Here is a 14,110-nt window from a genome sequence, read left to right as displayed (position 1 = left end):
TTACATTGTTATTGGACATATTGTATTGTTGTATTGTAAAAAAAATATATTCATTAGCCGCTTTTATAGAACAAACATTGCACAAAATCAATCAAGTGGTCGTATTCACATGTGCTCAGTGAAGTGATCATGATGACGCCGTGAATGCCGGTGTAGTTTTGCATTCTCTGTACTTTCTCATGTTCCTGATGAAACTACTGTCCAACCAAGCATACAATATTAAGGGCGTCGTCCGTGAGAGAAGTCGCTGACCTTGCACAAACATCAACTGCAGCTCCTGTAGTTCTAGGACTAGTGTAGTAGTGTGGAAAGTTTGAGAAAAAGCCCACTTCAGCATTCTCTTAACCACAAACAAAATGGTCAGACCCCTGAGGGAATCCTGAAAAGCACCGCACACACACACACACACACACACACACACACACACACACACACACACACACACACACACACACACACACACACACACACTTACACCCCCCAACGCACACAAAACGCTCTGCTTAGTATCAGTACATGTAGAAACTTCCTCACTAACTTCCTGTCTCCTTACATTAGTCAAAGCATGTTTCAATGTCTGTGTGCAATATCCAGCCTATTATAGTTTGTTTTTCTCTGTAAAGCTGGTGTTTCGACAAATGTTGTCCAACTCATGTGTTTCTGGCCTTTCAAGCTGAATGGCATGGCATTTTTGGCAACTGATACAATCCAAATGTTTTTTAGTCTATTATTTGGCTCCTATTGCTCAGCAATTCCCACCCTACTTTTCCAACTGTCCTGTGGTGTACTCGCAAGGTAACCGTTCTGCAAACTTTAAAAAAACGGTGTTCTTTAAGCTGTTTGGGCACAACCGCTGTTGGGTTTGTGTACCACAGAGCTGACCGTGAACAAGCAAGAGGTCATGTGTCAAAAGCTTTCGGTAGATGTCTGCGTAAACAAGCACTGCAAGGCTATTGGTTTGATTTTCATATCATCGTTGCAATCTTTCAAAAATAATTCGTTAATAGTTTGACATCAGTCGACCCATTATGACATATATGTTGTTTTGAGACCAATTGCGGGCCAAGTGTTGAGAAGTTTGAAAGAAGACAAACGTGTTAGATATTCTTTACGGCTTTGAAATATGTTCTTGGACTTGAATACAATAACCAGACTACAGCTTCTGACCAAAGAAAAGGTGAGTAGTTCATGCATTTCAGTCATTTGGACCTTTCAAGCTATCCTTTTGTACAATTTGGTGGAGATGCTCAAAGAGCTACCTCAGCATAAAGGGGACGACAAAAGGCTCAGAAATGTATTTGCTCACGGTGTATATGGAAGGCCTACCCTTTATTAACGCCATGTTTTTAGGCGACTGTCCACCTCTGTGCTCAGATGGTCTCGGTGTCTCAACACATATCGTGTGCATGGTACAATCGCAAACTGGAATTTTACAGCTGTGAGTCAGTACTGTAACTGAAGAAGCAGCAATCGTCGGTCTGCTTACCCCAAAGGAATGTAGATACTTGTACCAGCAGGCCCTCGGCGTCACGGGCATCACGCCTTCCCTGCAAGGTGAAAGGCAGTTGGGCAACAGTACTGTTTGGGGAGCAGTGCTGTTTAGAGACACCACAACAGACGTCTGTAACTCCTTACAGGACATTTCCAGGGATGTTAAAATGCCAAAATTTCTCTTTTCAAAGATTCGCCTCTATGAAATCAAGGATCTGATGAACAATGTGAAGCAACCCAAAAGGTAAGCCAGGCTGAGTCACGGTTTGAGCAAGATGGACGGGCTTACTTTTTAATTTCACTGTTAAATTGTGTTAAAAGTTGAATTTCATCTGTTCTGCAGAAGTCATATTGTTCTTAATCGAAGTGGGCGTAAGAAGGACATCCAAAGGCTCATGGGACAAAGAATAAATGATGCGACATATCCTTCAAAACCCAGGTCGTGTGTGTGGCAATATTATAGATATATATTCATGTTCCGGCTGTTCATTACTATGAAAATGAATTCTCAAATATCTCTTTATTACAGTTGGCAGACTGATCATAAACTTCAACCGACTCTGGAAAAAATGCTACATGATAAAAGTAACACGTTACGAAATGTTTTGAGACAATAAAATACTTCAAAAAAGTGATTGCTGAACATCAATCCCTGTTGGAAATCACAATTTTGATTTTGTGTGCACAACATTGACCCCCATGACGTGTCCAATGGTATTTAAATAGTTTGAATGTCTTCCTCTTTACAGAATATTTAGCAGCGTTCCGCTGCTTTCTGCAGTCGGAGTTCAGTGAAGAAAACCTTGAGTTCTGGCTCGCATGCGAAGCCTTTAAGTCGACTGCTTCACCGGAAGACCTTCGCTGGAAAGCAGAGGGGATCTACCAGGAGTTCATCCAGCCTCTGGCCCCCAGAGAGGTCAGTTCTTCAGTGACATATGGGTTAATGGTTCATGGTTGATGGAGACAGAGATGGATGAAAGGCCAGCAGACGGTAGAAATCAACTCCGAACTATTCTTCCCCTTTAGCACACTTAAATATGATTTCAGAAAGAAAAATACAATACAAAATGTTTATAATAGAGCAGGGTATTAGTTGTGACGTTTAGTAGATGCAATAAAGTATTATTGCATCTACTAAATGTCATAACTTTCACTGCCAGTGTTGGTCACTGAGGTAAAGGGGCGTTCAGGTTTTGTAGCATTAGATCAATATGTTGCACATTATGCTCATTCAAAGTGAAGGACCGCATTTCACTACAAACACACAATTCTGTTTCCGGGACTTTTGAGGACATCAGGACGAAAAGTCCCGACAAGACAGGTGAGGGTCACACACAGTTGTGTGTTTTCAGGACTTTTGGGGTCATTCACTCAAAATGGATTTCCTGGAGACTTACCCGGAGCAAGTCTTCACACTAAAATGTAATGATTTATGTTTTGGTGATGTGCAATTGTCCCCATTTGTTCCCTCCCCCCTGCCAAAAAGGAGAATCCCAACGATTTGATTGTATTCAAAATAATATCCACAGAAGATAAACAGTGTGTGTTTAGCTCGCTGCAACTGTTTTCAGGTTTGTGTTCAGTTTGTAGCAGAGGGAATTGTTGCTTTCCTACATGTTGGGTTTTCACGAGGTCAGACGACAAGGACAAAAAGCAATTGAAGTCATTATTTTTACACATGCAGTCAAAAAAAAAGAGTAAAGGAAGTCAACACAATTATGGTGAATTATTGTGCAACAATCTAGAGGGAAAGTGTCTTCATGTACATACAATTTAGGCAGCAAGTGAGAATTCAAAATATAGAATATATTGTAAATGCAGAAAGTCTCTCGTATGTTATCCCTGCTGAGTGACCACATGTGTAGGCATTGTTTACTCCTCTATCCCCTTTTGTTTCTTTCATTTGGAGAAATAACCAATTCATATGTGCATGTGGCATTTTTTCACCTCAATGATACATTGATACATCAGCGTGGTGGTTGTTGGACCTGTCCTCCTGCCCTCACGCCAGCCATCGTCACATTGATGCCTTTTAATTTACATCCACCGGGGGAAAAAAAATGTATGCAAATTGACTTTCCATTGGCATTGTTTTTGTTCTGGGCAGAAACAAAAATATTTCATTTAGTCACACTGTGTGTGTCTGGTCCGCTAGACACACACAACTCCTTTTAGAGTTCATTGGGGTTCTGGTCTCTTGGTGAGACAAACTTCAGAGAAGCAGCTGTGTGCTGCTCTTCATCGAAAGTGGAAAACTGAAACTAACAGAAAACACTTCTGATCAGGCCTAAATCTCACCAGCGTGTGGCATATTGTACATGCTAATCTTAACTTCACCACCTCCGATAGAGGGTAGCTCTAAGCTGTTTCCCAAAGCTTTTCACAAGCACACATAGCAACACAAAGCTACCAGTCAGAGGAGCGTGTCGTTCCTTTAGAAAACTGGCAAGCTGCGTGCGAGCGATTCAGAAGAAAGCCTCGTCTTTAGCAGGGGAAGCCTGGATGAAAAAAAAGCTTAGATGACGATGCTAAATGCAAGCCTAGTGATACAATTGTGACAATGTGTATTCCAATGTAGGATTAAATTGGCATAAAAAACTGTCGCACAAAAACGCCCCGACAAGAACACCTCAAGAATATTGATCCCAGCGCCTCTCCCCGTTCTCTGATCGCCTCCTGGGGAACGATACCGCCTCCCCCCCGCCCTCCCGCGTTGAAAAATACTACTTTGGACGGTCTTGTTTCTGTGCAGCACAGCTATCTTGGAGATGGATTTGTTTTCAACACCATTTACAATGCGTTGGCTTTCTGTTTCTTCCGCAGATCAATGTTGATCACCACATTAAGGAGAAGATCAAGAAGTCTTTGGAGAAGCCGAGTCTCTGCTGCTTCGACGAGGCCCAGAAGCACGTTTACCTGCTGATGGAAAGAGACTCTTGCCCCAGATTCCTGCTCTCAAATGCCTACCTGAGTCTAAAGTACCAATCCAGGACCCGTTGGTACATTTAGCTCAGAACACAGCATCCAAACAGTTTTTTTTAATCCCCACGGTTTGTCTTTTCTTGCTATTTGGTTGAATGGAAAAGTTATTTCACGCTGTATGACAAGCTTGGATGAAAACCACTCTTTTAAGGCCAGATAATCTCTTTTTTTTGAGAAGAAATGTTCTACTATAATGCAACATTAACTTCTTATAGGATAGTAAGATGATGTTTTGATAAAATGATTTGGAAAATAATCAAGCAGGAAAAGAGAAAAGTAATGTGATTGAGGGACAAATGTATGTGTACGTAGGGAGGGAAGAATGCGGTTGGTATGTGTCAGTACTTTAGATAATTGTGAAGAGTTTAGACTTGTTTGACGTAGCGTATGTGTAGAGGAAAAGTCTGAAGAAGTTAAGGTGCAGAGTACAGTATGATGAATGCTAAATAAATGGCTTTCTGTCATGGAGAAAAAAAATGACCTGCCTTTTTTTTATTAATGTACATTTTTACAAAGTCATGACTTCCTGACCATCTTTGGAAACATTTCCCGAGATGAGAAGTTCTCACTCAACATCTATAACCATTCTTACTATTATGACTAGTTTCCATGGAGTCAGACGTTTGAGGCAGATTTATATTCATCTGACTTCAATCGAAGTGGACTAGGGGATGGGCATGAGTCAAAGAAAAAGAAGAAGAAGAAAAAAGAGAGAACAGTTTCCACAGCTCGCCCAGCAAGGAGATTCTGTCTTTGGTCACATGTCTGATATATCCTTTAATTAGGTGCAGAGATGACTTCACACACCAGCAAAAGGGTTTACCAAACTGGAAAAAAGTAACCCCGCGGTAACCCTTGATCTCACTCTGTTCTGTAAATGGCCTTATTCTTAGAGATTGTGCCTTAAAAAGGAGTACTGAGGCAGCTAATAATAACCCAGAGGGCTTAAACGACAACACTGGAGTCATCCGACAACCTGATGCGTAACAGATCAGGCTGTATGTGCTGCCTTGTTAGGGGAATAACCTCATCGCCCACAGACAACGATGGCAGAGATACACCACAAGTGCTGTACTTTGAGAGAATGTATTTCAGATTCAAGATTGATATCTTACGGGTGAAGCTTTGTTTGTCTCCTCCGAGGCAGTGTATTGAGGTGTAATAAATGGCGGTAAGCGAAAAGAAAATGTGAAATATGAGGTTTGTTTCTTCTCATTTTGTAGCCACGAAACCCCCGTGTGATATTTTGAGCACGAGAATGTGCTGTATGCTGTTATATAAAGTGTGAACGTGTGGAGGAAGAGGAAGTATTAGGTTTGGTTACATTTCATACATAAAACATCTTTACTAATCCGGCTAAGTGTTGAGGGTCTACGCATAATGACAAAGTTTAAGGATGCTATAGTTGCTATGAGTGGACTTTGTCAAATGTTGCTGATACATTCAGTATTGTGACGTGGCAGATCAGTTTTTAAGTAAAATATCTTAATTACGTTGATAAAAAAATAGAATCCTGGACGCCCTAATATGTATTTACTGTTGTATGGAAGCAGGAAATGAAAGCTAAAACTATCTGTGCGTTATTTTGATGTCAAACGTCAGTAACTCCTCACACACTGGGATGTCAGGGGTTGTTCCCGATACATGACAAAGGTCTCACATCTTTATCACGTGGTGCACTATTCTTCACGCACGATCTGTCCACTAATCCGGCACAGTTACCATGGTAGCCAAAAAGGAAGTGAGTACTGTCGATGGCACGGCGTCCATACACACTTGGGGAACTTCACGACCAGATCTGGACGCCAAAGGCTAATAATGTTTTAACTGCTCTGTTCCTCGTTGTACCTGTAGCCGTAAACACTCGATGAAATTTTAAAAAAAAGGGAAAGCTCTCCGTTCACAGGGTTTGTTGATTCTTCGTAACGCTTCAGCACTAAGAACCGTGTTTGGGCAAAAAGAGGGAGAGCCGCATCGAGGAAGCCGAGCCAAAGGGCAAATTGTAACAGAATAGCCCGGGGTATCAAATGGTGAGCAGGAGCAGCTGGCGATAGGCTAAAACAACAGAGGCATTCAGTCAGGTTCATGATATCGCAGCACTCCTGTGAGGTATTTTTAATTACCGTCTGAATCCTATTTCTTTCCTTTTCCATTCAGAATCTGCTCCTTGTTATAACTTGTATTCACAGGGAATCAACCCCCTACATTAATGCTGGGCGCCATGTTGGCTCAATGGTCGTTGTATTGCTACGGTGTGCGCCGCTTTTAGCCGTCACGTAAATCGAGGCCTGAACTTAAATCCTCCTCGTGATACTTTAATGCGAAAGTCAGTAAGCTGTAATCAATGTGGGAATTGATTGACAGCTTTGGATCATTTCTAATACTGATTGTTTGACATTAGCTAGAAGTTTGGAGGTGTGAAAGCTGGCTGGGTTTCAACTTTTCTCTCAAGCTTTTTAAAAAATGCCTTACACGTCTACTACCGCCACGTTTCGTGTGTAAAACCAAGTGCAACGCTTGGAACGACTGCAGAGCTACCAACTCCCACGGTTTCGCCGTGTGACACACGCATTTGCATGTTTTCACATGCACTCACGCCACACAGCCAATTTCTCACGGCAAAAAAAATTTGGATTTTGGGCTGGGGTGCGTTCGTTTCTTTTCAAACTCCCTGATGATGGATGGTGCTAAGGAGCGGAGGAGACTCAGGAGGAGCAGAGAGAATAAGGTCTCAGGGCTCTCAAGTGTCACGCATTGAGCGTGACTGTCACTCATTTCGGTCTTAAGTCACGCCCTCCCGCCACACGGCTGTGCGGCGGCGGAGATTTCTTGTCGTCATTGTCGTCGCACCCACCCCGTCAACGTCTTGGCAATTTGGGTCACCCCCGACAAAAACTCCCTCCAAGGTTTTTCGAAAAGTTGGCAGCTCTACGACTGCGAGGAGAGGATGTCAGAAAATGTGTTGTTTTTCTAAATTTGGACGATCATCACGTCTTGCCGTCTCTCCATGACAGCAGAGTGAGTGTGGCTATTTGCCTGGATAGCACTTCACGCTAGTTCAGTTCAAGCATGCCCTTTTCTTTTAAGATATAATATATATGTTAAATCAATTCCCACAGCTCTTTCTTACGTTTAAGTCATCCACCTTCCAACGCCAGACTAAATACGTAAAAGGGCTGCACTGATTCCGAGGAAACACACAAGGTCAAAGGGTTCAGTGCTACAAACGCTAATCACAGCTAACGCTAGTCAATCGCCAAGAAACTGTCCAGTTCACCACAAGTTCTCACACCACAACTTGAGTTCTGGCCAAGGCCGGTTATTTTTCTTCACTCCTGTCTGCGCCCGGTCCCTTGAAGAGCAAACAGACTCAGATGTTAGAGGCTGTGCTCTGTCAAACGTATACGAGCCGGTGTTGACATCGGCGTTGGGAATAGTTGACCCTGTTGGCCATCACTCTCTTGTGTGACAGTTTCACACAGTCTCTTCAATTTGGGGAGAATTAGCTTCATCTTCGTCAAAATGTTTCAACTTGGTCTAAATGTTTCATCTTCGTCTAAAGCTTCGTCGAAATGTGAGAGTGTGCATACAGGTTTTATTTTTTTAACTTCTATCTTATTAAATCCATGGTGTTGTAAAAAAAAATCCCAAAATGTTGGTCTTAGAGGATGTGGTGCTTGGCAACATGTCCCCAAAGCCTTTCAATATTTGTAGGGGTATTTATTCCTCATAAATATGACAATATTTATATACGATACATATATTAGAATAAAAATACACACAGATTTGCATGTTCTGCCCTCCGTATAAGGCTTTCTGGCGACAGTTTTGAAAATATAGGAAGCTTTTGACAGTAACGTTGTGTCTGAAACCAGAGTGCGGTCATGATGTGGCGTTCTGACAACTTTTTAGGGACTTCCTGTCGTCAAGTCCATCTGTTGCAATAAATTTGCAATTTCCTCTTTCTCGCTCAGGACTGTGGCCTTGTGTTGTATGAATTCACGCCACTTTTTTTTCAAAATTATTTCCTTGAAGTTGACATTTCATCAAAGCGGACAAGCTCTCTTCCCGTTTGTTTTCAAGAAGCGTCGCTTCTGAGCCCCGTTTCAGAGGGCTCTTCCAAAACACAGTGCGGAGGTCACAATTTGCCTATCGAAGAACAATGTTACTGTCATTTGCATCTGTCCTGGCCAGACTAAAAATAATGTGAACACAGCATGCCCTGTCTGTTTGGCTTGTCCAGTCAGAAGGAGGGAAGGATTCGCAGAAAAGGAAGCAGAGAGACATAATAGGCAAGAGGGGGGAGGCGAACATGCAGTACGGTGTGAGTATGTGTCGTTTCTAACAGTGAGGCAGGAGGAGGAGGAGGGGGAGGGGTAAGGGCAGGAGGAAGAGGAGGAGGAGGAGGAGGAGGAAAAAGGGGTGCTTCCTCTTCAGCCTGGGCTGAACTGCTGATGTATACTAGGAGCCCCAGTCCGTAGCAACAGGAAACCTTGGTATAAAAAGCCGCGTCGCAGGGGGAACCCTTCTAAGTGTCTCTCAGCCGCACCATGACCCGGACCGAGAGCCTGAGAGAGTGGACTTAACAAGACAATGCCCAGCCTAACCGCCGAACCACCCAACACACAACACTTCATCATGGACCGAGATGACAGGAAGAGAAACAAGAACATGTGAGTGAAACGTTTATTTTACCGCCGTCTGTGGGGTTTCCAGTAAACGTGCCGACTTGGGGCTCCATGAAAAGTTCTCTCTATCATTTATTCAACGTATTTGCAAAGTTGTTTTTGTTTGGGGGCTCTCACGCCAAACCTTTCAAACATTTAGCACACTTAGGAATATTACGGATGCTTTATGGCATCTCCTGAAAATAGCTTAAGTCAATAATGTCCTCTAACTTTACAACAGCACATGCTCTGTTCTAATTACTAACATGCCCAACATGCTTTGACAGATCCACTGGAAACTAATATAACAAGCAGTAAATCCAATAGGGATGTATTGATGCATTTCTTATCTCTACACAGCGGAAAGAACTTTATGTGCCGACTCCAGTGCATGTTCTCACACTCATCAAGCTCTGAGAGGTAAGGGGACTTATGGAGTGTTTTGCATACATTTCAGTTTTAAAATAGCCAGCCTGCTCCACATCATTTCCATCTATGGCATCACGAAAGGATTCAAATGAAGTAGAGTCTCCATGTTTGCTTTGGCACAGCACAGCACAGCACGCCAACATATCCCATGGTTTGGACATTTTTGCGCAATTTTGATAAGCACATCTGCTCTCCTTCCTCGATTAGACCGCTTCTGTCTCCCTGCAAGCCCTCACAGTTCACCCGGGCTTCATTTGACCCAAATTTGATTTTGCTTGAGTGATCTAACTTGAATTCTCTCCCAGCAGGCTAAGTTTAGAAGATACCCAACAATGGTCACAGTCACTGGAACGGCTTCTGGAGTCTAAATGTAGGTTGCTTTTTCCCCTGATGATGAGAAAACGGCTCGAACAGTAAATTCCGTCCGTGAGAATGAGAGTTAAAGAGAATATTTGGTTCGTAAAGCTGACCGTGGGTGTTTTCTTGGCCCTCACGCTGGCTGTGTTTTCTGCGCTTTTTCCTCAGATGGCTTGGCCACTTTTCGCAACTTTCTGAAATCTGAATACAGCGACGAAAATATTGAGTTCTGGCTCACCTGTGAAGACTACAAGAAGATCAAGTCCTCATTCAGAATGTCCTCAAGAGCCAAGAAGATTTATGAGCAGTTCATCAAAGCAGAATCTCCTAAAGAGGTAAATCCAACTGAGAAGTATCCACACATTCATGCACAGACCCCATCGCATGCACTTGCTTTATAAACACTTATGATATTAAAAAAAGTGCCTGTTCACATGTTGAGCTTAAAATATCTTGCTCTTGGCTTAAATCCCCTCGTTCCTATCTGTCTGCCTCACTCCAGATCAACATTGACTATCACACCCGAGAGCAGATCAAAAGGAACGTCAAGACTCCCACCATGCACTGCTTTGACGACGCTCAGAAGATAGTTTACGGGCTGATGGAAAGAGACTCGTACCCACGGTTCCTCCGCTCAGACATTTATAGAACTCTCCTTGAAAACCTCGCAGCTGACGCCACGAAGGGATGAAAGTGAAGTCAGAGGGGGAGAGAGAGAAGGAGAGGGGGAGAGAGATGGAGAAAGAGAGTGAGAGAGAGAGAAAGGACATAAAACCCATAACTGGAATGTCTGAGCTTCTTCAGGAGGAAGGGCCGACGACAAAGAAGGGAGGAGGGGTCAACAGAGGCCTCGCGCCTCGCCATTGCCACGGACTCCAGGCGCCAACTGCGCCGCGGGACGATGGAAACACCGGGCATGACACATCGAGAGGACTGTGTCCCAAGACAGAGAGTAAACGTGACCGGCCTCAATGATAATGACCCTCTAGCGTGTGTTTGCACTGGATGATAAGCCTGTGTACGCAGGCCAATCGGAAACCACTTTTGACAAGGAGCGAATCAGCGAGGGGATCAACGCCCCGACCGAGGCGCCGCGTCAGCAAACCATGCAGCGGACTCTCCTTTGGCCTTTTTTGCGGAGGTGCTTCCTGTGCAGATTGAGATAGAGGATGTAAAATGCAAAGGTCACACTCCATTAGTTGTGTGTTTGTGTGTGTGTGTGTGTGTGTGTGTGTGTGTGTGTGTGTGTGTGTGTGTGTGTGTGAGGGTGAAAGTGAGTATTTAGTTGTAGCGTTTAACTGCCACGGACACTGAATAAGATGTCACGAAAGAAGTTGGACAATTATCTTGTGACAGCACGAGGGAGGACAACAAATCCATCGCAGAGAGTGGACTCCATAGTGATATTTCAGAAGGCCACTTAGTTCTGCAAAGCATTCTGGGACACTTCACAGGGAGAATTCAAGAATTTATTTTTTTTAGATTGGACTGATATGGGGTTTTAAAAACTGAAATGTCTTTAGATTTAAGCTGCCTGTTGGAGATATTTGTGTTCGTATTAAATATATTTCTTATTTTCAAATATATTAAAAAAAAAGTAGCTGGTGTTTTAAAAAATAATCCAGAATAAATATATTTTCTTGTGTGGAATCTGAACCAAATTCTGCACTACGGCAACTAGGAAGCTCCCTTTTTTCACAGCCGGTGGCGTATGATTTAATTCCTCACACACGACTACCGGCCGTCGTCTTATTCCAAACCAACCTCTTACCGCACTGCACAAGTGTCAAGAGTTGTGATTTCATTTTCTTAAACTCTTTGAGTGGAACTAGTATAGAGATAGGATGTTTCACCTTGCATGATAGGATGTTGAAACCCTGAGAATATGCCTTAGTCTTGCTTTCCAGAGCATGTTGTTTGACTGTATTCTTAAGGGTGAAATGCTGAGTTAACTTAAAAGTGAATCGATGTATTATTTATTGTTAATCATCACCATTTGAGTACAAAGTGTTTTGCCGTGTTGAAGTGATTGTTAAAATGTTAGTCATTTGAACGACATTAAATTATTGAAGTTGCCTTTTTGGTAGGTGAAACTTTTTTTAGTCTCACACACACACACATACGCACACGAGTCTCTGATCTCTCATTTGTCACGTTACAGCTTTTAGTGATTTTAGTCAAAAGGGCTGTTTAAAGAAGAGACCGGCACACTTTCAGAGAAACAGATTCTTAAAGCATCGCGTTACACAATATTTGGCATGTTTGCATAATGCTGTATGTTTAAAGCAACGCTCCACCGCATTAGCATGGAAACATGCAGGCTGTGCCAAGATCTGGTGGGCCGAAGACTAATGTTCATTGTAGTAGAGAAGCAACTACAGACAGTTGTTGACAAGACCCAACACCCCGTCCCACAGAGTGACTGAGTATATACACAGTACAGTAAATAGAGCTCCTGGATGCTAATATTCAAATGTTTTTTTTATGTGTTTTGTTTTGGTTTTGTATGCAAAAATGATTCCTGTGGTATCCAACTATGAATATTGGGTGCTTGCAGTTTCATTTTTGTTATCACAGAAGTACATAAGTGATTTATTATAAGTGAGTTTTAGAAACAGGAAGGCCTGGATTGCCAGTTTCGTAATAAGTCATTGTGAACGTTGAGATTTTTCTCCGAAATGTAGACACGCAACATAATAAAGACACATTACGAACACAACATCAACACTGGTTTTGGACATGTTAACGTAAAAACATACAATCGATATGCCCTAGTCAGACAACACCAGGTTTACCCTGCCGATCGCTGAAAAACTCGCTCGACAGAAACAAAATAAAACTCAATCAAGAGCGTCTTTGCTCGTCTTTCCACTGGTCCAACAATCACCAACTCTGTTTTTGAAAATTTTAATATTTTAATAATAAGTGAAATTTTCGCTGTCTACCAACCCTGCTTGAAGTGCCAGTCTGTGTCAGTATGTGACAGAGCAGAAAATAAATACATAATTCATACTGGCAATGGGAGCAGAGTATACGGCCTATTGATAGTAGGTTTTCCTGTGTTTCATGTTGGTTCTCCACAACACCCAATAATTAAAAAATCTCTGTTGAGACTTTTCTTCCAAATGTGAAGTTTACCATCTGTTATAGAAACTGTGCAACCTGTGTTGGAACAAATACCTATTTTACCTTTTCATACAACCAAGTGAACAATGCTGAAGGTGAAGCGGTAACATGCAAAGGTCGTCCACACGGTTTATACTTTTTAAAAAAAACAAGAGTAATTTATTGAAACCAGGTTTTCACAGAAATGAACAATGGAGTGTGTAGTCATGTCAGCAATAAAATAGGTATGTAAAATACTTGAAATATATCAACACAATCATCTTAAACATATTAATTGCCACCACGTGATGCACTGTAAAGATGTCTTTGGCCATTATCTTAGGAAGGGGACATTATGTGAAATGGCAAAGTCATTTTTTGACAAAGATTATTCTCTAAATCATCTCCTTGTGATACTGGCCAGCTCTGGTAAAATGTCTTATATCCTCAGTTGAAGAGATCATGTGATCTACCCCTGTTGTATACCGGCCTATGTCGAGAGTGTAACTTTGTGTTTTGACTTCAGCAAAATAAAATGGCCAATGTGACAATGTGGCAATTTTACAAGCTTTTCAAGATGTCAATTTGAAGCTAGCATTTAAGCTCGTAATGTAGTTAGCATTTTTGCGAGCATTTTTGTTAATGAAAATCTCACTCAAACATATAATATATGTAATCAAAACATAATTTGACCGGTATTACAGTGTGCCTGTTGTGCGGTGTCCAGACACAGCTTGTGCACCCATGTAACATTTGGTTAAGTTTTCTGAAAAACCTGAAAAAATGACTTTATTATTTTAGGACGGTGACGGTATTTTTGCTCGATCACGTCGTGACCCCCACTCACCCCACATGCCAGCTGAGGTCAAATAGCAGAGCAAATTGTCACTAGAATGGTAGTTGTACGCCGTGGGTAGATCGGCGTGTTCTCAATAAAAACACAACTTGCTTGTGTAGAAAGTGAGTAGACTTACACTTGCTAGCCCGCTAGCTTTATCCTTAAGGCTGGTCATGTTTACTGTAGAACACAAAGTATTTCTGATTGCAATTGTTTGTCGGACTTTTCAACAGCAGCTAAG

The 14,110-nt window shown here is 42.2% G+C and overlaps 2 protein-coding genes across 3 annotated transcripts; both read left to right on the top strand.

Annotated features, from left to right (window-relative positions):
• Positions 1-1,610: 1,610 nt before the first annotated feature.
• On the top strand, positions 1,611-4,928 carry si:ch211-117l17.6 (regulator of G-protein signaling 21). Its single transcript, XM_068589857.1, has 5 exons — positions 1,611-1,735; positions 1,835-1,930; positions 2,021-2,076; positions 2,241-2,407; positions 4,315-4,928. Exons 1-5 carry the CDS (start codon positions 1,659-1,661, stop codon positions 4,498-4,500), a joined length of 582 nt encoding a protein of 193 aa, XP_068445958.1. The 5' UTR covers positions 1,611-1,658; the 3' UTR covers positions 4,501-4,928.
• Positions 4,929-8,929: 4,001 nt separating this feature from the next.
• LOC137793681 (regulator of G-protein signaling 21-like) lies at positions 8,930-11,988 on the top strand. 2 transcript variants are annotated; one of them, XM_068589980.1, is made up of 5 exons: positions 8,930-9,146; positions 9,501-9,560; positions 9,878-9,939; positions 10,095-10,261; positions 10,429-11,988. In XM_068589980.1, exons 1-5 carry the CDS (start codon positions 9,067-9,069, stop codon positions 10,615-10,617), a joined length of 558 nt encoding a protein of 185 aa, XP_068446081.1. In that variant the 5' UTR covers positions 8,930-9,066; the 3' UTR covers positions 10,618-11,988. The 2 variants fall into 2 exon arrangements, with proteins under 2 accessions (XP_068446081.1, XP_068446080.1); XM_068589979.1 differs by having other exon boundaries at positions 9,875-9,939.
• The last annotated feature ends 2,122 nt before the right edge of the window (positions 11,989-14,110 follow it).

The sequence above is a fragment of the Clinocottus analis genome, unplaced genomic scaffold, assembly GCF_023055335.1.
Source record: "Clinocottus analis isolate CAN_PGR_092001 unplaced genomic scaffold, fCliAna1.0.p SCAF_23, whole genome shotgun sequence".
Classification (NCBI taxonomy): Eukaryota; Metazoa; Chordata; class Actinopteri; order Perciformes; family Cottidae; genus Clinocottus; species Clinocottus analis.
This window is presented reverse-complemented; position numbering and strand designations above follow the sequence as displayed.